Raw genomic sequence first — 22,860 nt, 5'->3', positions numbered from 1 at the left:
GTACTACTAGTGGGTCTTGTTACCCTGTATGATGAGTATTAATAATGTTAGGTGGTTTCCCTGTATAATGAGTACTAGTACTGGTGTTTTTAGGTGGCTTCCCTGTATAATGAGTACTACTGGTGCTTTTAGGTGGTTTACCTGTATGATGAGTACTTCTAGTGTTAGGTGGTTTACCTGTATGATGAGTACTACTAGTGTTAGGTGGTTTACCTGTATGATGAGTACTACCAGTGTTAGGTGGTTTACCTGTATATGATGAGTTCTACCAGTGTTAGGTGGTTTACCTGTATGATAAGTACTACTGGTGTTTTTAGGTGGTTTACCTGTATGATGAGTACTACTAGTTTTAGGTGGTTTACATGTATGATGAGTACTACTGGTGTGTTTAGGTGGTTTACCTATATGATGAGTACTAATAGTGTTCGGTGATTTACCTGTATGATGAGTACTAATAGTGTTAGGTAGTTTACCTGTATGATGAGTACTACTAGTGTGTCTTGTTTACCTGTATGCTGAGTACTACTAGTGTGTCGTTTGATGGTTTACCTGTATGCCACGGTCATGCACTCGAACAGTTTGGTCAGCGAAGCATCAATAGAGATGTGCGAGGTGCTGGTCTTCCCGAAGTGATACGTCTGACACGTCTGTTTGTTGACGGTGTCGAAGTCGTATCCTTTCTTCGGCGGGTGCTCGATGTGAGGCGCAGACACCATGAAGTGTCCGCTGTGGATGATCTGGGCTTCCCGTCCGTCCGACTTTATGTAAACTAACTGAGGCTCCTCAGGGTCCGAGTCGGCATCCTGCAGGCTCCCCGCCGCAGTGTGCCGGTATCTGTACCGTTCAGCAGCCATGTCGTTACCAAACAAACAGCTAACGTGAGCTAACAGGCTAATTTACTAAATATGCCACTTCATGCGGTAAACGTCCTCATTACGCTTTTTGTATGGTTTAAATCATAGTTACGCAATAGCTACACAATTCAATGTCTTTGCTGCAACAACTCGGAATTAACTCTTCTTTCATTTCTAAAAGTACAGGTACAACAGCTCTCCATATTTTGTAAACCCTCTAAATTTCGTTCGGAGCTCGAGACCAGAAGGACCAGCTGACTGAAGGAGCAGGAAGCTCCTGCTCGAGAAAGGCCTCTGATTTGTCACAGCCAGAGCCCCGCCCAAACAAGTGGCCTCTGATTGGTCACAGCGAGAGCCACGCCTAAACAGAAATCAAAATAAACTGACTAGGCGAATCTGTCACCTCGAACCTGCTTGAAAGAAATCAACGCATATTACCTTGAAGAACTTCATTGGTTTGTTAATGACCATGCTACAGGTTAAATATTTTAACCGATGTGTGTATAGCTTTCCATGCTCGATCGGAATTTGTTATTACTATAGACAACACATGTCTGTTGTAGAAAGGAAAAACTAACAAAAGACCCGTGACCTATTTGTGCAGGATTTGGCGGGGAATGATGATGAACAGCCTGCAGAAATAAGTGTGGAAAATGTAAATACTTCATGAAGGACCACTTAACCGACGTTTTGTATGTATTTATTCAGACTAAAGTAGAGGACAAAAAAAAGTTCTTTCATGTTGATCCTAAACTTATTCTTGCAGTTTGACAGCATATAACATGTTATCATGATGCAAAGTTCCTGTGTACAGTATTCTTTTGTATGCTTAACTTATTTTGTTTGATTTTCTATGCGTTAATAAACTACTAATAAAATACTAATTTTACCTAATAAAGTATAGGCTAGTAATGCAGTTAAGCAATACATATGTGGGCTATTAATAAGCACCAGCAAATCCGACTAACTCCTAATTTTAAATGTATTTATATATTTAATAGAAAGTAAAGACACATACTAACATTAATGAGCTGACAGTAAGCTGATTGGTGTGCTTTTACTCTGAAGGACATGACTTGTCCCTTGTCTTCATACATGAAGGGAAGCCCAGAATATGACCCGTGAATGTCTCTGCGGATATCGACTCTGGTATGACACAGTCCAATGAGTATTCTAGATAGAAAAATGAAAACACGTGCGCACACACACACACACATACACACACACGCACACGCACACACACACACACACACACGGAATGATACAACATATGAAAAATACTATAACAGTGCCCCCCTCCCATTCCCCATAGCATTCCAAAGACATGTTTGTAATTGTCACCTATAGAACATGTTATATCGATTCTGGCCATACCTTCATTCTCTTCCCCCTACATTTTCAACACAATTCAACACAGCTCTCACTTACCTTCATTAGCGGCATGCTTCTCAGAGGCCCCCGTAGCTGGAAGTATCCCCTCCCCCTCCACCTCCTCTCTCATGTGTTCTCCTGATAGGACAGTTAGACACTCCACCACCTCATCCTCCCGCATGTGTTCACCTGACAAATGGAGCAGAGTTGAATCTTTACAATAAAGCATGATGATGGGGAGTGAACTTGAATTACCAAACAGTTTCTAACATAGGCGCCCAGAAAAAAGGGCTACGTTAATTAAAGGACAATACTGGTCCGGGTGATCAAACCATTGTAACAGTCCCTCTTTGCTTCAGTTTGCCTCTGTTACCAAATAGTATTTCTCAAAATGATTTCCATGTACAAAATGTGCTTTAGAGCCTTTGGTGTGTGAATGTGAACAGTAATGTAGCACATACTTCTTTTGAATCAATGTGCTTCAGTAAGTACTGAGTATATTGACAACACAAAAGTGAATCGCGATACAAGTACTTATAGGCGGAGTTGGCCTAACAAAGTGATTTTGGCCGATGATACTGGTTACAGAGGTTTGAATGAAGTCAGACAGTAAGGATGATTTGATCACCCACACCGATCTTGTATGTGCCGTTTACATTCAAGCTCCAGGATTTTTGTACACCCACTTAAAAAGGATATGTAACCCTAACCCTGGTGACTATCACTTCAGCAATTTGTTTTCTCAATGTGACAGCAAACTCAATCAAAGTTGCGGAACATGCAGAGGGGAATATGGCAGTTCGTAATGTGTGCATAATTAGTGGGTCATTGAGGGAGTGAAGTCATCACAGTGTGACACTAGGCCACATATTTAATATTTTAGGATACACTGTAAAAATATTACCTGGTTTCAATATGTAAAGAATTAACAGGTATAATGTGGTGATCCTAAAGTAATGTTCCTACCTTAATGTGTACCTGTGGCCTTATATTTATATGTATTTATTTTATATTTATGACTGTTATTGCTTTCTGACCGGGGATCGGTGTTCCGCAAATCAGCTGACGTGCCTGTCAGCTGACGGGATGAGGTTCGAGAGGTTTTAAATACAAGGAAGTGAATTGCCAAGAGGGGCGCGTAATGAATGAATGGAGGGAGTCTGAGAGGGACCTCTAACAAACGCCAGTCCAACTGAGAAAGCTTAATCGTGGGAAAGCTTTAAGAACCACGGAGACAAAGTCGACAACTCTTGCCGACTCGTTGGATACGTCGGTAAGAGCGATTTATATTTTTTGCTGGAGGTTTTTGTTACGACCTGGGTCATCTTGTTTTTCTTTGCCTGTCTTTTTCCCGGATTGCCTATTTTTTCCCCGGATGTAAGAGACAGTTGCTTGCAGAGTTTTGTTCGGGGACATCAGGGATTTCGTTTGGATATTCTTTTTTGTTTGCTTTGAACTAGAGGGAGAACGCGCGAGTGTGCGCAAGGGGCGCGCAAATGGAGGCCGCATATTAACGCGGTTATCAGATCACATCGGCGGAAAATACTTTTGGGGTATCTGGACTGTGGGTTTATTTGAGGGTTGTTTGGTGAATGTATATGGAAAATACTTTTGGGCTATCTGGACTGTGGGTTTATTTGAGGGTTGTTTGGTGAATGTATATGGAAATATGAACAGTTTGAAAATATATGACTTAATGTAATTCCCTGAGCGATATCCTCGTTATTTGTATTATTAAGTGGTCTCAAACGAACACAATCAATGTGCTTGGTTCTCAAATTAAGAAACTCGCGTTTCTTTCGTAATAACTGGGCTAAAAGATTAGTCAAAGTGTTACAACAGTATACCCACTACAATAAACATCGCTCATGTCTTCAAAATTTGTTGCAATAGTTCCCCAATAGTTTGAATTGCTTTATTATTACACATGTTCAATGCAATATTGTATATACTTTAGTTTCCATGATATACATGCTGTTTGGAACATGTCCTGTGCCATTTAGCTTTGAGAACTGATCTATAAGCATAGAAATGTACAATGATAGTGTATCCATATTAGGAAGCATAGGTGCATCTTGTACCTCTGGCCTGAAGAAGTTCCAGAAGTTGATCTCTAGGGATGGCCATCTGTCCCGACCCGTCCCAGAAACCCAGGACCCTGAAGCTTTCTGCCAACTCCTTCCTGGAGATGCCGAAGGCGGGCCGGTGGTTGATGTACAGCCTGAGAAACTCTGCCAAGTCCACCTCCTTTACATACTTACCCGTTTCGGCGTATTTACTGAACTTGACTTCATTCTGCATATCTTCAAGCTAGCCATAAAAAAAGATATTGAATATATTATTTTTGGAGGGTTTCACATGAACTGAAGTCCAACACAGAAGTTCAAACTTCAATCTTGATAATTCTAGACCACAAATTCTTGAATTACCTTGGAACCAAGGTTAAATTTATCCTTTGTTAAATTTACATTTATCCTGATTCTAATGGGGATTTTACAGTACATTAGCAACTCCTATCGCCTTTTGACAATTACTGCTGAAGGACGTTCTTCCCTCAGCCTCCATTGACTCACATTCATTTCCCTGGCAGTGTTCCCTGGCGGCCGGTGAATAACATGAGGTTCAATGGGAGAGAGGAGGAAATTCCCCCCCTGAGTGGGAGGGACTAGCTAAGGGATGTTAATCGCGCCAGCATCTATTAAAGAATGGGCAGGAGCCCTGGCTGCGCTATGAACCAATCTAAACATGAGTATGTATACGTATGTTTAGCAATGTCAATGTTACCGTGTATACGTATGCATGCATAGTTTGTATGTGTACGTATCTAGACTATGAGTATGCATATGTAGGTTCAACTGTGTAAGTATGTGTACGTATGTATGACTATGCATACATATTTATATGTACTTTTGCTTACGTATATATATGTACTTCAGTGTTCCCCCTATATGCGCCGAGCATTTACAAGTATTATTTTGCGCTACGGACGCTTCATATCCAGGTCAATTCACACACCTGTGAGTAGGCCTAAAGCAGGGGTCACCAACCTTTTTGAACCTGAGAGCTACTTCATGGGTACTGGGTCATACGAAAGGCACCCAGTTTGATACACTCTTCTGAAATAACAAATTTTCTCAGTTTGCCTTTAGTTATATATTATTAATATTGATTAATGATACTCATCTATGTGAAGAAACTGATCATGTTAATGATTTCTCACAATAATTATTAACAATGACTTAAAAAAGGTGGGAAAGAGTTAGAGTTCAAGAATGAGTTGTGCTATTTTCAGAACAGGCCTGCGTGCCCCTCATATAGTCCTTGCGGGCGCCCTGGTGCCCGCAAGGATTGGCCTAAAGCATATAAACGGAGAGAAGCTTCCGTAGAGTTTGAAATAAATTCAGAGTTTGCGGTTCAATAGATCATCAGTGAAACATCGTTGCGAAACAATTGAAACCTTTAGCTAAATGTAGTAGGCCTAACCTAGAGAACCAGCAACGACATTGTTTTCATCCAAACGAGCCGTCTTTAGTGAACGGTGAATTGCATTTGATTCTATGAGCTGTCGGCTTTCAACCGCGAGTTTAGGGACCGTCTGCAAAGTGCAAAACTGAAAACGGCCGCAATGGTAAAATTTCAATAGCGTCGCCATAATAAGGTGAGTGCTGCATGCAGAGCTCAACTATTGTTCTTCATAAGTTTTATTGGTGTGAATGCTGTAGCATTCACACTCTAGATATTGAAATCTTTATTGATGTGAATGCTGTATCATTCACTCTAGATATTGAAATCTTTATACACTCTAGATATTGAAATCTTTATATTTCTTATTAGTGTGAATGCTGTAGCATTCATACACTAGATATTGAAATCTTTATTATTAGTGTGAATGCTGTAGCATTCATACTATTGAAATCTTTATTATCATTATTCTTCCTTCTTTTTGGTCTTCAACTCCTCCACCATACTTTCAGCTACAGAAACCGTTCAACTATTAGAACGTTCAGCTCTTTAACGACATGAGGGCTATTATTCAGTGTTTTTCAACTCTTTCAACATTTTCAAACTATTCAGCTTTTTCCACTTTTTTTTTTAACATGGGTCATTTCCTCTGGAACTTCAACTTTTTAAGACGTAACTAAATCGATTTTCAACCGTTTACCTTCGTTCAAATCATTTAACAAATCTACACATTTGTATCTTCAATATGTTACGACCCCTCCCTTTCGGCAGCTGATTACTTCCTGCAGGAGTTGGCTGAAAGCGAGGGTCGTTAGGGCAAGTTGCTCACACCTGGCTAGGCCTCTACCCAAGGTGATATAAGCCAGCCTGGTCTCATTGTCTCTCTCTCTCTCCTAGGCTCCACGCTGCTACAGGTTGTTGGTTCTTGGTTCTTTTGATGGCTTCCTTTTACACTCAACAGCAACACACACATCTCAACTCATCCATGCACTACATTCACCACTGATGCCACTACTCTCCACACCTCATGCTATTGGTAAATATGATTGTTTAAGTGATAATAAAACCTTTCATTTATCACTTACAACCTGACTTGTCTCCCCTCCTTGTCACATATGCTGAGCCAGTTTGTGACAAATACTATCCAAACGGAATTTCGATAGCATTGATACTTTTTTCAGAATCACAGTTTTAGTTTCAAACCGGCATAGTTTTCAGTTGCTCTCATTGATTTCTGTTGACGTCAGAACCTGAGGGCGTTCAGGCACCCACACACACGCAATAGCTCCGCCATTCTCTTAAAGGTCCCATGACATGCTATTTTATGTATTCTTTAATATAGGTATTAGTGGGCAACTAACACAGCATTCAAAGACGTTCCCGAAATTCAGCCGTGGTGCAGTTACAGCCACTATGAGCCAGTCGCACGTTGAGCTTCCCCCAAATTCGCTGTTTTGGTGTCTGTAGCTATAATGCAAACTAGAACTGCAAGCAGTTATGCAGGGGTCCAAGAAATGTGCATTTCGCCGGCACAACGCGAAGCATGTGTTCAAAACGCTACCGTGAACCTGTGGATATAAAGGTTTTTACTGTGGGAGGTTCGGTGTGTAAGTTATAGCCCAAAACGCGTTTTCAGAACATTCCATTGGCCAACAAGAAATGGGCATTTTGGCGGCACAACGCGAAGCATGTGTTCAAAATGCTACCGTGAACCTGTGGACATAAAGGTTTTGATTGTGGGAGGTTCGGTGTGGGAGTTATATCCCCAAACGCGTTTTCAGAACAATCGTTTGGCCAATTAGGGAAAAAACAATTTCCTCGTTTATGGCGGCCCCTAATGGCGACATTTTGTAGAAGATATACAATTTCCTCGTTTATTGCGCCCCCTAATTGCGAAATTTTCTGAAATTTCTATCGAACGACTTAATTTAAGGGTTAAATTAATAATAATAACTAATAAACAAATATTCAAAACGCTACCGTTTCGTCGTCGACGGTCGAGTCAAAATATTTTTTAACGATTTCTTTTCGTGTGCGTCTGAAAATGTGTGCAAAGTTTGGTGTTGATTGGTCAAAAAATGTGGGAGAAGTAGGGAAAAGGCAGTTTAGCGGTTTTCGCGATTTTGTGGAGAAAAATTATAGACGCAAATGGGCGTGGCCTATGCCAAAAGATGCAGCAGACTCCAGTGAATCTGTGTGTCTAACGTTTTGGACTGTGGGAGGTTCGGTGTGGGAATTATAGCCCCAAACGCGTATTCCTTGGTATAGCGCCACCTAGTGGCCGGCATGTGTGGATTTTGTCGTCTGCGTAGTCGCCACGGATCTGGATCTAGTCATGCATTTGGCATGTCTGCACCATTTACGGTTTGGGCTGAGGGCACACTTTTAGGGAGGTAAGTATAACTAGAACTGCAAGCAGTTATGCAGGGGTCCAAGAAGTGTGCATTTCGCCGGCACAACGCGAAGCATGTGTTCGAAATTGAGAAACGGCGTATGCCAAAAGATGCAGCTGACTCCAGTGAATCTGTGGATATAAAGGTTTTGACTGTGGGAGGTTCGGTGTGGGAGTTATAGCCCAAAACGCGTTTTGAGAACATTCCATTGGCCAATTAGGAGATGTATTATTTCGTCGTTTTTTTGCGCCCTCTTGTGGCGAAATTTTCCAAAGACAATTTTCCTTTTCCAAATAACTCCCGCCCACATTAATAATTCTTGGCCATAATTTTTATATAGACTCGGGTTTGCCCCTTGATGGTTCCCTCATAGATTGAAGAACATTCCTTTGGCCAATTAGAAGATATACAATTTCCTCGTTTATTGCGCCCCCTAATGGCGACATTTTCCAAAATTTTTATCTAACGTCATTATGGTTAGCACCAACATGTGTGTAAAATTTGGACTCGATCCGATGTCTAATTTTGGATTGTTTTGGATTTTTGATTTTCCACGTCTAATTTAGCTAATAAACCAATATTCAAAACTCTACCGTTTCGTCGTCGAAGGTCGGATCAGAAAACTGTCCGTCGATTTCTTTGCGTGTGCGTCTGAAGATGCCGTGTGCAAAGTTTGGTGTTGATTGGTCAAGAAATGTGGGAGGAGTAGCGAAAATACAGTTTTGCGGTTTTCGCGATTTAGCGAAAACCTTGGTATAGCGCCACCTAGTGGCCGGCATGTGTGGATTTTGTCGTCTGCGTAGTCGCCACGGATCTGGATCTAGTCATGCATTTGGCATGTCTGCACCATTTACGGTTTGGGCTGTGGGCACACTTTTAGGGAGGTAAGTATAACTAGAACTGCAAGCAGTTATGCAGGGGTCCAAGAAGTGTGCATTTCGCCGGCACAACGCGACAAGAAATGTGCATTTCGCCGGCACAACGCGAAGCATGTGTTGAAAACGCTACCCTGAACCTGTGGATACAAAGGATTTGACTGTGGTAGGAGTAGCGAGAAGTCAGTGTAGCGTTTTCGCGGCGAGATTTTGTAGAAGAAATACAATTTCCTCGTTTATTGCGCCCCCTAATGGCGAAATTTTCCGATTTTTTTATCGTACGACATTAAGGTTATCTACAACATGTGTGTACAATTTGGACTCGTTCCGATGTCTAATTTTGGATTTCTTTGGATTTTTGATTTTCCACGTCTAATTTAGCTCATAAACCAATATTCAAAACGCTACCGTTTCGTCGTCGAAGGTCGGATCAAAAAACTGTATACGATTCCTTTTCGTGTGTGTCTGAAGATGTCGTGTGCAAAGTTTGGTGTTGATTGGGCGAGAAATGTGGGAGGAGTAGGGAAAAAACTGTTTTGCGGTTTTCGCGATTTAGCGAAAAATATTCATAGACGCAAATGGGCGTGGCCTAGGCCAAAAGATGCAGCAGACTCCAGTGCATCTGTGTGTACAAGTTTTTGGACTCTGGGAGGTTCGGTGTGGGAGTTATAGCCCCAAACGTGATTTTCTTGTTATAGCGCCACCTAGTGGCCGGCATGTCTGGATTTTGTCGTCTACGTAGTCCTCACGGATCTGGAACTAGTCATGCAATTGGCGTATGTGCAACATTTACGGTTTGGGCTGTGGTACCACTTCTACCTGGGAATAATAATAATAATCCTTACAAAAACAATAGGGATCCAACCTGTTGGCTTGGACCCCTAACTAGAACTGCAAGCAGTTATGCAGGGGTCCAAGAAGTGTGCATTTCGCCGGCACAACGCGAAGCATGTGTTCGAAATTGAGAAACGGCGTATGCCAAAAGATGCAGCTGACTCCAGTGAATCTGTGGATATAAAGGTTTTGACTGTGGGAGGTTCGGTGTGGGAGTTATAGCCCAAAACGCGTTTTGAGAACATTCCATTGGCCAATTAGGAGATGTATTATTTCGTCGTTTTTTTGCGCCCTCTTGTGGCGAAATTTTCCAAAGACAATTTTCCTTTTCCAAATAACTCCCGCCCACATTAATAATTCTTGGCCATAATTTTTATATAGACTCGGGTTTGCCCCTTGATGGTTCCCTCATAGATTGAAGAACATTCCTTTGGCCAATTAGAAGATATACAATTTCCTCGTTTATTGCGCCCCCTAATGGCGACATTTTCCAAAATTTTTATCTAACGTCATTATGGTTAGCACCAACATGTGTGTAAAATTTGGACTCGATCCGATGTCTAATTTTGGATTGTTTTGGATTTTTGATTTTCCACGTCTAATTTAGCTAATAAACCAATATTCAAAACTCTACCGTTTCGTCGTCGAAGGTCGGATCAGAAAACTGTCCGTCGATTTCTTTGCGTGTGCGTCTGAAGATGCCGTGTGCAAAGTTTGGTGTTGATTGGTCAAGAAATGTGGGAGGAGTAGCGAAAATACAGTTTTGCGGTTTTCGCGATTTAGCGAAAACCTTGGTATAGCGCCACCTAGTGGCCGGCATGTGTGGATTTTGTCGTCTGCGTAGTCGCCACGGATCTGGATCTAGTCATGCATTTGGCATGTCTGCACCATTTACGGTTTGGGCTGTGGGCACACTTTTAGGGAGGTAAGTATAACTAGAACTGCAAGCAGTTATGCAGGGGTCCAAGAAGTGTGCATTTCGCCGGCACAACGCGAAGCATGTGTTCAAAACGCTACCCTGAACCTGTGGATACAAAGGATTTGACTGTGGTAGGAGTAGCGAGAAGTCAGTGTAGCGTTTTTGCGGCGAAATTTTCAACTAGTCATCAGACTATTTCATCTGGCTATACATACAACCTCCAGCATTACACACATATTACATTACATTACATAAAGAAAATACTGACGCAAATGGGCCTGGCCTATGCCAGAAGATGCAGCTGACTCCAGTGAATCTGTGGATATAAAGGTTTTGACTGTGGGAGGTTCGGTGTGGGAGTTATAGCCCAAAACGCGTTTTCAGAACATTCCATTGGCCAGTTAGGAGATATATTATTTCGTCGTTTTTTTGCGACCCCTTGTGGCGAAATTTTCCAAAGACAATTTTCCTTTGCCAAATAACTCCCACCCACATTAATAATTCTTGGCCATATTTTGTATATAGACTCGGGATTGCCCCTTGATGGTTTCCCTTGAGTTTGAAGAACATTCCTCTGGAAAATTAGAAGATATACAATTTCCTCGTTTATTGCGCCCCCTTAGGGCGTAATTTTCCGATGTTTTTAGCAAACGCTGTTAAGGTTAGCACCGACATGTGTGTAAAATTTGGACTCGATCCGATGTCTAATTCTTTGATTTTTTTTTATTATTATTTTTCACGTCTAATTTAGCTAATAAACCAATATTCAAAACGCTACCGTTTCGTCGGAAAAGGTCGGATCAAAAAAGTGTCTATGATTTCTTTGCGTGTGCGTCTGAAGATGTTGTGAGCAAAGTTTGGTGTTGATTGGTCAAGAAATGTGGGAGGAGTAGCGAAAAAACAGTTTTGCGGTTTTCGCGATTTTGCGAAAAAAAATTATAGACGCAAATGGGCGTGGCCTATGCCAAAAGATGCAGCAGACTCCAGTGAATATGTGGGTACAAGTTTTTGACTGTGGGAGGTTCAGTGTGGGAGTTATACCCCCAAACGCGTATTCCTTGGTATAGCGCCACCTAGTGACCGGCGTGTCTGGATTTTGTCGTCTGCTTAGTCCGAACAGATCTGGATCTAGTCATGCAATTCGCGTGTCGCCACCATTTGCGGTTTGGGCTGTGGTCCCACTTTTAGGGAGGTACACATAATAATAAAAAAAATCCTTACAAAAACAATAGGGATCCAACCTGTTGGCTTGGACCCCTAACTAGAACTGCAAGCAGTTATGCAGGGGTCCAAGAAGTGTGCATTTCGCCGGCACAACGCGAAGCATGTGTTCGAAATTGAGAAACGGCGTATGCCAAAAGATGCAGCTGACTCCAGTGAATCTGTGGATATAAAGGTTTTGACTGTGGGAGGTTCGGTGTGGGAGTTATATCCCCAAACGCGTTTTCAGAACAATCGTTTGGCCAATTAGGGAAAAAACAATTTCCTCGTTTATGGCGGCCCCTAATGGCGACATTTTGTAGAAGATATACAATTTCCTCGTTTATTGCGCCCCCTAATTGCGAAATTTTCTGAAATTTCTATCGAACGACTTAATTTAAGGGTTAAATTAATAATAATAACTAATAAACAAATATTCAAAACGCTACCGTTTCGTCGTCGACGGTCGAGTCAAAATATTTTTTAACGATTTCTTTTCGTGTGCGTCTGAAAATGTGTGCAAAGTTTGGTGTTGATTGGTCAAAAAATGTGGGAGAAGTAGGGAAAAGGCAGTTTAGCGGTTTTCGCGATTTTGTGGAGAAAAATTATAGACGCAAATGGGCGTGGCCTATGCCAAAAGATGCAGCAGACTCCAGTGAATCTGTGTGTCTAACGTTTTGGACTGTGGGAGGTTCGGTGTGGGAATTATAGCCCCAAACGCGTATTCCTTGGTATAGCGCCACCTAGTGGCCGGCATGTGTGGATTTTGTCGTCTGCGTAGTCGCCACGGATCTGGATCTAGTCATGCATTTGGCATGTCTGCACCATTTACGGTTTGGGCTGAGGGCACACTTTTAGGGAGGTAAGTATAACTAGAACTGCAAGCAGTTATGCAGGGGTCCAAGAAGTGTGCATTTCGCCGGCACAACGCGAAGCATGTGTTCGAAATTGAGAAACGGCGTATGCCAAAAGATGCAGCTGACTCCAGTGAATCTGTGGATATAAAGGTTTTGACTGTGGGAGGTTCGGTGTGGGAGTTATAGCCCAAAACGCGTTTTGAGAACATTCCATTGGCCAATTAGGAGATGTATTATTTCGTCGTTTTTTTGCGCCCTCTTGTGGCGAAATTTTCCAAAGACAATTTTCCTTTTCCAAATAACTCCCGCCCACATTAATAATTCTTGGCCATAATTTTTATATAGACTCGGGTTTGCCCCTTGATGGTTCCCTCATAGATTGAAGAACATTCCTTTGGCCAATTAGAAGATATACAATTTCCTCGTTTATTGCGCCCCCTAATGGCGACATTTTCCAAAATTTTTATCTAACGTCATTATGGTTAGCACCAACATGTGTGTAAAATTTGGACTCGATCCGATGTCTAATTTTGGATTGTTTTGGATTTTTGATTTTCCACGTCTAATTTAGCTAATAAACCAATATTCAAAACTCTACCGTTTCGTCGTCGAAGGTCGGATCAGAAAACTGTCCGTCGATTTCTTTGCGTGTGCGTCTGAAGATGCCGTGTGCAAAGTTTGGTGTTGATTGGTCAAGAAATGTGGGAGGAGTAGCGAAAATACAGTTTTGCGGTTTTCGCGATTTAGCGAAAACCTTGGTATAGCGCCACCTAGTGGCCGGCATGTGTGGATTTTGTCGTCTGCGTAGTCGCCACGGATCTGGATCTAGTCATGCATTTGGCATGTCTGCACCATTTACGGTTTGGGCTGTGGGCACACTTTTAGGGAGGTAAGTATAACTAGAACTGCAAGCAGTTATGCAGGGGTCCAAGAAGTGTGCATTTCGCCGGCACAACGCGACAAGAAATGTGCATTTCGCCGGCACAACGCGAAGCATGTGTTGAAAACGCTACCCTGAACCTGTGGATACAAAGGATTTGACTGTGGTAGGAGTAGCGAGAAGTCAGTGTAGCGTTTTCGCGGCGAGATTTTGTAGAAGAAATACAATTTCCTCGTTTATTGCGCCCCCTAATGGCGAAATTTTCCGATTTTTTTATCGTACGACATTAAGGTTATCTACAACATGTGTGTACAATTTGGACTCGTTCCGATGTCTAATTTTGGATTTCTTTGGATTTTTGATTTTCCACGTCTAATTTAGCTCATAAACCAATATTCAAAACGCTACCGTTTCGTCGTCGAAGGTCGGATCAAAAAACTGTATACGATTCCTTTTCGTGTGTGTCTGAAGATGTCGTGTGCAAAGTTTGGTGTTGATTGGGCGAGAAATGTGGGAGGAGTAGGGAAAAAACTGTTTTGCGGTTTTCGCGATTTAGCGAAAAATATTCATAGACGCAAATGGGCGTGGCCTAGGCCAAAAGATGCAGCAGACTCCAGTGCATCTGTGTGTACAAGTTTTTGGACTCTGGGAGGTTCGGTGTGGGAGTTATAGCCCCAAACGTGATTTTCTTGTTATAGCGCCACCTAGTGGCCGGCATGTCTGGATTTTGTCGTCTACGTAGTCCTCACGGATCTGGAACTAGTCATGCAATTGGCGTATGTGCAACATTTACGGTTTGGGCTGTGGTACCACTTCTACCTGGGAATAATAATAACTAGAACTGCAAGCAGTTATGCAGGGGTCCAAGAAGTGTGCATTTCGCCGGCACAACGCGACAAGAAATGTGCATTTCGCCGGCACAACGCGAAGCATGTGTTGAAAACGCTACCCTGAACCTGTGGATACAAAGGATTTGACTGTGGTAGGAGTAGCGAGAAGTCAGTGTAGCGTTTTCGCGGCGAGATTTTGTAGAAGAAATACAATTTCCTCGTTTATTGCGCCCCCTAATGGCGAAATTTTCCGATTTTTTTATCGTACGACATTAAGGTTATCTACAACATGTGTGTACAATTTGGACTCGTTCCGATGTCTAATTTTGGATTTCTTTGGATTTTTGATTTTCCACGTCTAATTTAGCTCATAAACCAATATTCAAAACGCTACCGTTTCGTCGTCGAAGGTCGGATCAAAAAACTGTATACGATTCCTTTTCGTGTGTGTCTGAAGATGTCGTGTGCAAAGTTTGGTGTTGATTGGGCGAGAAATGTGGGAGGAGTAGGGAAAAAACTGTTTTGCGGTTTTCGCGATTTAGCGAAAAATATTCATGGACGCAAATGGGCGTGGCCTAGGCCAAAAGATGCAGCAGACTCCAGTGCATCTGTGTGTACAAGTTTTTGGACTCTGGGAGGTTCGGTGTGGGAGTTATAGCCCCAAACGTGATTTTCTTGTTATAGCGCCACCTAGTGGCCGGCATGTCTGGATTTTGTCGTCTACGTAGTCCTCACGGATCTGGAACTAGTCATGCAATTGGCGTATGTGCAACATTTACGGTTTGGGCTGTGGTACCACTTCTACCTGGGAATAATAATAATAATCCTTACAAAAACAATAGGGATCCAACCTGTTGGCTTGGACCCCTAACTAGAACTGCAAGCAGTTATGCAGGGGTCCAAGAAGTGTGCATTTCGCCGGCACAACGCGAAGCATGTGTTCAAAACAAATGTGCGTGGCCTATGCCAAAAGATGCAACTGACTCCAGTGAATCTGTGGATAGAAAGGTTTTTACTGTGGGAGCTTCGGTGTGGGAGTTATAGCCCAAAACGCGTTTTCAGAACATTCCATTGGCCAATTAGGAGATATACAATGTCGTCGTTTTCTGGCGCCGCCTTGTGGTGAAATTTTCCGAAGAGAATTTTCCTCGTGGCGAAAATTTACGATTTTTTTATCGAACGACATTTAGGTTAGCACCGACATGTGTGTAACATTTGGACTTGATCCGATGTCTAATTCTGGATTTTTGTGGATTTTCGATTTTCCACGTCTAGTTTTGCTCATGAACCAATACTCAAAACGCTACCGTTTCGTCGTCGAAGGTCGGATCAAAAAAGTGTTCGAATTTATTTTTTTGTGTTCGTCTGAAGATGCCGTGTGCAAAGTTTGGTGTCAATTGGTCAAGAAATGTGGGAGGAGTAGCGAAAAAACAATTTTGCGGTTTTCGCGATTTTGCGAAAAAAAATTATAGACGCAAATGGGCGTGGCCTAGGCCAAAAGATGCAGCAGACTCCAGTGAATATGTGGGTACAAGTTTTTGACTGTGGGAGGTTCGGTGTGGGAGTTATAGCCCCAAACGCGTATTCCTTGGTATAGCGCCACCTAGTGACCGGAGTGTCCGGATTTTGTCGTCTGCGTAGTCCGAAGAGATCTGGATCTAGTCATGCAATTGGCGTGTCTGCACCATTTACGGTTTGGGCTGTGGGCACACTTTTAGGGAGGTAAGTATAATAGGAAAAATCCTTACAAAAACAATAGGGATCCAACCTGTTGGCTTGGACCCCTAATAATCCTTACAAAAACAATAGGGATCCAACCTGTTGGCTTGGACCCCTAACTAGAACTGCAAGCAGTTATGCAGGGGTCCAAGAAGTGTGCATTTCGCCGGCACAACGCGAAGCATGTGTTCGAAATTGAGAAACGGCGTATGCCAAAAGATGCAGCTGACTCCAGTGAATCTGTGGATATAAAGGTTTTGACTGTGGGAGGTTCGGTGTGGGAGTTATAGCCCAAAACGCGTTTTGAGAACATTCCATTGGCCAATTAGGAGATGTATTATTTCGTCGTTTTTTTGCGCCCTCTTGTGGCGAAATTTTCCAAAGACAATTTTCCTTTTCCAAATAACTCCCGCCCACATTAATAATTCTTGGCCATAATTTTTATATAGACTCGGGTTTGCCCCTTGATGGTTCCCTCATAGATTGAAGAACATTCCTTTGGCCAATTAGAAGATATACAATTTCCTCGTTTATTGCGCCCCCTAATGGCGACATTTTCCAAAATTTTTATCTAACGTCATTATGGTTAGCACCAACATGTGTGTAAAATTTGGACTCGATCCGATGTCTAATTTTGGATTGTTTTGGATTTTTGATTTTCCACGTCTAATTTAGCTAATAAACCAATATTCAAAACTCTACCGTTTCGTCGTCGAAGGTCGGATCAGAAAACTGTCCGTCGATTTCTTTGCGTGTGCGTCTGAAGATGCCGTGTGCAAAGTTTGGTGTTGATTGGTCAAGAAATGTGGGAGGAGTAGCGAAAATACAGTTTTGCGGTTTTCGCGATTTAGCGAAAACCTTGGTATAGCGCCACCTAGTGGCCGGCATGTGTGGATTTTGTCGTCTGCGTAGTCGCCACGGATCTGGATCTAGTCATGCATTTGGCATGTCTGCACCATTTACGGTTTGGGCTGTGGGCACACTTTTAGGGAGGTAAGTATAACTAGAACTGCAAGCAGTTATGCAGGGGTCCAAGAAGTGTGCATTTCGCCGGCACAACGCGAAGCATGTGTTCAAAACGCTACCCTGAACCTGTGGATACAAAGGATTTGACTGTGGTAGGAGTAGCGAGAAGTCAGTGTAGCGTTTTTGCGGCGAAATTTTCAACTAGTCATCAGACTATTTCATCTGGCTATACATACAACCTCCAGCATTACACACATATTACATTACATTACATAAAGAAAATACTGACGCAAATGGGCCTGGCCTATGCCAGAAGATGCAGCTGACTCCAGTGAATCTGTGGATATAAAGGTTTTGACTGTGGGAGGTTCGGTGTGGGAGTTATAGCCCAAAACGCGTTTTCAGAACATTCCATTGGCCAGTTAGGAGATATATTATTTCGTCGTTTTTTTGCGACCCCTTGTGGCGAAATTTTCCAAAGACAATTTTCCTTTGCCAAATAACTCCCACCCACATTAATAATTCTTGGCCATATTTTGTATATAGACTCGGGATTGCCCCTTGATGGTTTCCCTTGAGTTTGAAGAACATTCCTCTGGAAAATTAGAAGATATACAATTTCCTCGTTTATTGCGCCCCCTTAGGGCGTAATTTTCCGATGTTTTTAGCAAACGCTGTTAAGGTTAGCACCGACATGTGTGTAAAATTTGGACTCGATCCGATGTCTAATTCTTTGATTTTTTTTTATTATTATTTTTCACGTCTAATTTAGCTAATAAACCAATATTCAAAACGCTACCGTTTCGTCGGAAAAGGTCGGATCAAAAAAGTGTCTATGATTTCTTTGCGTGTGCGTCTGAAGATGTTGTGAGCAAAGTTTGGTGTTGATTGGTCAAGAAATGTGGGAGGAGTAGCGAAAAAACAGTTTTGCGGTTTTCGCGATTTTGCGAAAAAAAATTATAGACGCAAATGGGCGTGGCCTATGCCAAAAGATGCAGCAGACTCCAGTGAATATGTGGGTACAAGTTTTTGACTGTGGGAGGTTCAGTGTGGGAGTTATACCCCCAAACGCGTATTCCTTGGTATAGCGCCACCTAGTGACCGGCGTGTCTGGATTTTGTCGTCTGCTTAGTCCGAACAGATCTGGATCTAGTCATGCAATTCGCGTGTCGCCACCATTTGCGGTTTGGGCTGTGGTCCCACTTTTAGGGAGGTACACATAATAATAAAAAAAATCCTTACAAAAACAATAGGGATCCAACCTGTTGGCTTGGACCCCTAACTAGAACTGCAAGCAGTTATGCAGGGGTCCAAGAAGTGTGCATTTCGCCGGCACAACGCGAAGCATGTGTTCGAAATTGAGAAACGGCGTATGCCAAAAGATGCAGCTGACTCCAGTGAATCTGTGGATATAAAGGTTTTGACTGTGGGAGGTTCGGTGTGGGAGTTATAGCCCAAAACGCTTTTTGAGAACATTCCATTGGCCAATTAGGAGATGTATTATTTCGTCGTTTTTTTGCGCACTCTTGTGGCGAAATTTTCCAAAGACAATTTTCCTTTTCCAAATAACTCCCGCCCACATTAATAATTCTTGGCCATAATTTTTATATAGACTCGGGTTTGCCCCTTGATGGTTCCCTCATAGATTGAAGAACATTCCTTTGGCCAATTAGAAGATATACAATTTCCTCGTTTATTGCGCCCCCTAATGGCGACATTTTCCAAATTTTTTATCTAACGTCATTATGGTTAGCACCAACATGTGTGTAAAATTTGGACTCGATCCGATGTCTAATTTTGGATTGTTTTGGATTTTTGATTTTCCACGTCTAATTTAGCTAATAAACCAATATTCAAAACTCTACCGTTTCGTCGTCGAAGGTCGGATCAGAAAACTGTCCGTCGATTTCTTTGCGTGTGCGTCTGAAGATGCCGTGTGCAAAGTTTGGTGTTGATTGGTCAAGAAATGTGGGAGGAGTAGCGAAAATACAGTTTTGCGGTTTTCGCGATTTAGCGAAAAATATTCATGGACGCAAATGGGCGTGGCCTAGGCCAAAAGATGCAGCAGACTCCAGTGCATCTGTGTGTACAAGTTGTTGGACTCTGGGAGGTTCGGTGTGGGAGTTATAGCCCCAAACGCGTATTCCTTGGTATAGCGCCACCTAGTGACCGGCGTGTCTGGATTTTGTCGTCTGCGTAGTCCGAAGAGACTGTGGCGAAAATTTGTGGCGAAAATTTCCAAAGACAATTTTCCTTTGACAAATAACTCCCGCCCACATTAATAATTCTTGGCCATATTTTTTATATAGACTCGGGTTTGCCCCTTGATGGTTCCCTTATAGTTTGAAGAACATTCCTCTGGCCAATCAGAAGATATACAATTTCCTCGTTTATTGCGCCCCCTTAGGGCGTAATTTTCCGATATTTTTATTGAACGCCATTAAGGGTAGCACCGACATGTTTGTAAAATTTGGACTCGATCCGATGTCTAATTCTTTTTTTTTTCTGGATTTTTGATTTTCGACTTAAAACGTAGCTAATAAACAAATATTAAAAATGCTACCGTTTCGTCGTCGAAGGTCGGATCAAAAAGTTTTGCGGGGTTTTCTTTTCGTGTGCGTCTGAAGATGTCGTGTGCAAAGTTTTGTGTCAATTGGTCAAGAAATGTGGGAGGAGTAGGGAAAAGGCAGTTTTGCGGTTTTCGCGATTTTGCGAAAAAAAATTATGGACGCAAATGGGCGTGGCCTATGCCAAAAGATGCAGCAGACTCCAGTGGATATGTGGGTACAAGTTTTTGACTGTGGGAGGTTCGGTGTGGGAGTTATAGCCCCAAACGCGTCTTTCCTAAGTATAGCGCCACCTAGTGACCGGCGTGTCTGGATTTTGTCGTCTGCGTAGTCCGAAGAGACCTGGATCTAGTCATGCAATTGGCGTGTCTGCACCATTTACGGTTCAGGCTGTAGTACCACTTATAGGGGGGTAAGTATAATAATAATAATAAACAAGAAATGTGCATTTCGCCGGCACAACGCGAAGCATGTGTTCAAAACGCTACCGTGAACAACCTGTGGATATAAAGGTTTTGACTTTGAGAGGTTCGGTGTGGGAGTTTCGGCCCCAAACGCATTTTCCGCTACCGTTTAGTCGTAGACGGTTGGATCAAAATTGTTTTTACTGATTTGCATGGCGAAACATATATTCAAAACGCTACCGTTTCGTCGGCGATGGTCGGATCAAAATACTTTTATGGATTTCTTGTCGTGTGCGTCTGAAGACGTCGTGTGCAAAGTTTGGTGTCAATTGGGCAAGAAATGTGGGAGGAGTAGCGAAAAGTCAGTTTAGCTGTTTTCGTGATTTTGCATAAAGAAAATACTGACGTAAATGGGCGTGGTCTATGCCAAAATATACAGCTGACTGCAGTGAATCCGAGCGTATAACGTATTTGACTGTGGGAGCTTCGGTGTGGGAGTTATAGGCCAAAAGCCGCTTTTTCAGAACATTCCATTCTCCAATTAGGAGATAGACAATGTCGTCGTTTTTTGGCGCCGCCTTGTGGCGAAATTTTCCGAAGACAATTTTCCTTTTCCAAATAACTCCCGCCCACATTAATAATTCTTGGCCATATTTTCTATATAGACTCGGGATTACCCCTTGATGGTTTCCCTTGAGTTTGAAGAACATTCCTTTTGCCAATTAGAAGATATACAATTTCCTCGTTTATTGCGCCCCCTTAGGGCGTAATTTTCCGATTTTTTTTTTCGAACGCCATTAAGGGTAGCGCTAACATGTGTCTTAGATTTGGACTCGATCCGATGTCTAATATGTTTTTTTTCTGGATTTTTGATTTTAGACTTGAAACGTAGCTAAGCGACAAATATTCAAAACACTACCGTTTCGTCATCGATGGTCGGATCAAAGAAGTGTTCAAGTATTTATTTTCGTGTGCGTCTGAAGATGTCGTGTGCTAAGTTTTGTGTCAATTGGTCAAGAAATGTGGGAGGAGTTGGGAAAAGGCAGTATAGCGGTTTTCGCCATTTTGCGAAAAAAAATTATGGACGCAAATGGGCGTGGCCTATGCCAAAAGATGCAGCAGACTCCAGTGAATATGTGGGTACAAGTTTTTGACTGTGGGAGGTTCGGTGTGGGAGTTATAGCCCCAAACGCGTATTCCTTGGTATAGCGCCACCTAGTGGCCGGCGTGTCTGGATTTTGTCGTCTGCCTAGAACTCAGGGACCTGGATCTAGTCATGCAATTGGCGTGTCGGCACCATTTACGGTTTGGGCTGTGGGCCCACTTCTAGGGGGGAATAATAATAATAATAATAAAAATCCTTACAAAAACAATAGGGATCCAACCTGTTGGCTTGGACCCCTAATAATAGGAATAATAATAATCCTTACAAAAACAATAGGGATCCAACCTGTTGGCTTGGACCCCTAATAAAAAAAATCCTTACAAAAACAATAGGGATCCAACCTGTTGGCTTGGACCCCTAATAAAAAAGAAAAATCCTTACAAAAACAATAGGGATCCAATCTGTTGGCTTGGACCCCTAACAAGAAATGTGCATTTCGCCGGCACAACGCGAAGCATGTGTTCAAAACAAATGGGCACGGCGTGTGCCAAAAGTTGCAGCTGACTCCAGTGAATCTGTGGATACGAAGGTTTTGACTGTGGGAGGTTCGGTGTGGGAGTTAGAGCCCAAAACGCGTTTTCAGAACATTCCATTGGCAAATTAAGAGACATACAATGTCTTAGTTTTTTGGCGCCGCCTTGTGGCGAAATTTCCGAAGACAATTTTCCTTTACCAAATAACTCCCGCCCACATTAATAATTCTTGGCCATATTTTCTATATAGACTCGGGATTGCCCCTTGGTGGTTTCCCTTGAGTTTGAAGAACATTCCTTTGGCCAATTAGAAGATATACAATTTCCTCGTTTATTGCGCCCCCTTATGGCGAGATTTTCCGATTTTTTTATCGAACGACCTTAAGGGTAGCACCGACATGCGTCTAAAAGTTGGACATGATCCGATGTCTAATTTTGCTATTTTGTGATTTTTTGCGTTTCGACGTAAAACGTAGCTAATAAACAAATATTCAAAACGCTACCGTTTCGTCGTCGAAGGTCGGATCAAAAAAGAGTTTGAGTATTTATTTTCGTGTGCGTCTTAAGATGTTGTGTGCAAAGTTTGGTGTTGATTGGTCAAGAAATGCGGGAGGAGTAGTGAAAATACAGTTTTGCGGTTTTCGCGATTTTGCGAAAAATAATTATGGACGCAAATGGGCGTGGCCTATGCCAAAAGATGCAGCAGACTCCAGTGAATATGTGGGTACAAGTTTTTGCATGTGGGAGGTTCGGTGTGGGAGTTATAGCCCCAAACGCGTTTTCCCTTGGTATAGCGCCACCTAGTGACCGGCGTGTATGGATTTTGTCGTCTGCGTAGTCCGAAGAGATCTGGATCTAGTCATGCAATTCGCGTGTCGGCACCATTTACGGTTTGGGGTGTGGGCCCACTTTTAGGGGGGTAAGAATAACTAGAACTGCAAGCAGTTATGCAGGGGTCCAAGAAGTGTGCATTTCGCCGGCACAACGCGAAGCATGTGTTCAAAACGCATGGGCTTGGCCTATGCCAAAAGATGCAACTGACTCCAGTGAATCTGTGGATATAAAGGTTTTGACTGTGGGAGGTTCGTTGT

General features: G+C 42.5%; 2 protein-coding genes across 7 annotated transcripts in view; both read right to left on the bottom strand.

Annotated features, from left to right (window-relative positions):
* The window catches only part of mlxip (MLX interacting protein), an 80,431-nt gene extending 79,324 nt beyond the window's left edge, over positions 1–1,107 (bottom strand). For 3 of the 6 annotated variants that reach the window (XM_060064535.1, XM_060064536.1, XM_060064537.1), the window contains exon 1: positions 550–1,107. In XM_060064535.1, the coding sequence (XP_059920518.1) occupies positions 550–854 (305 nt within the window). In that variant the 5' untranslated portion in view covers positions 855–1,107. The remainder of the gene's footprint in view (positions 1–549) is intronic. The other 3 variants (XM_060064533.1, XM_060064534.1, XM_060064540.1) reach the window with 2 other exon arrangements.
* A 430-nt stretch (positions 1,108–1,537) lies between these two features.
* Positions 1,538–22,860, bottom strand: part of cfap251 (cilia and flagella associated protein 251) — a 255,782-nt gene continuing 234,459 nt past the window's right edge. Inside the window, exons 18-20 of the mRNA XM_060064532.1 lie at positions 4,307–4,535; positions 2,283–2,414; positions 1,538–2,027 (exon numbers count right to left, since the gene is read on the bottom strand). Coding sequence (XP_059920515.1) covers positions 1,912–2,027; positions 2,283–2,414; positions 4,307–4,535 — 477 coding nt within the window. The 3' untranslated portion in view covers positions 1,538–1,911. The remainder of the gene's footprint in view (positions 2,028–2,282; positions 2,415–4,306; positions 4,536–22,860) is intronic.

This window comes from Gadus macrocephalus, chromosome 11, assembly GCF_031168955.1.
Source record: "Gadus macrocephalus chromosome 11, ASM3116895v1".
Lineage (NCBI taxonomy): Eukaryota > Metazoa > Chordata > Actinopteri > Gadiformes > Gadidae > Gadus > Gadus macrocephalus.
The sequence above is the reverse complement of the archived record's forward strand: the minus strand, read 5'-3'. Positions and strand labels throughout refer to the sequence as shown.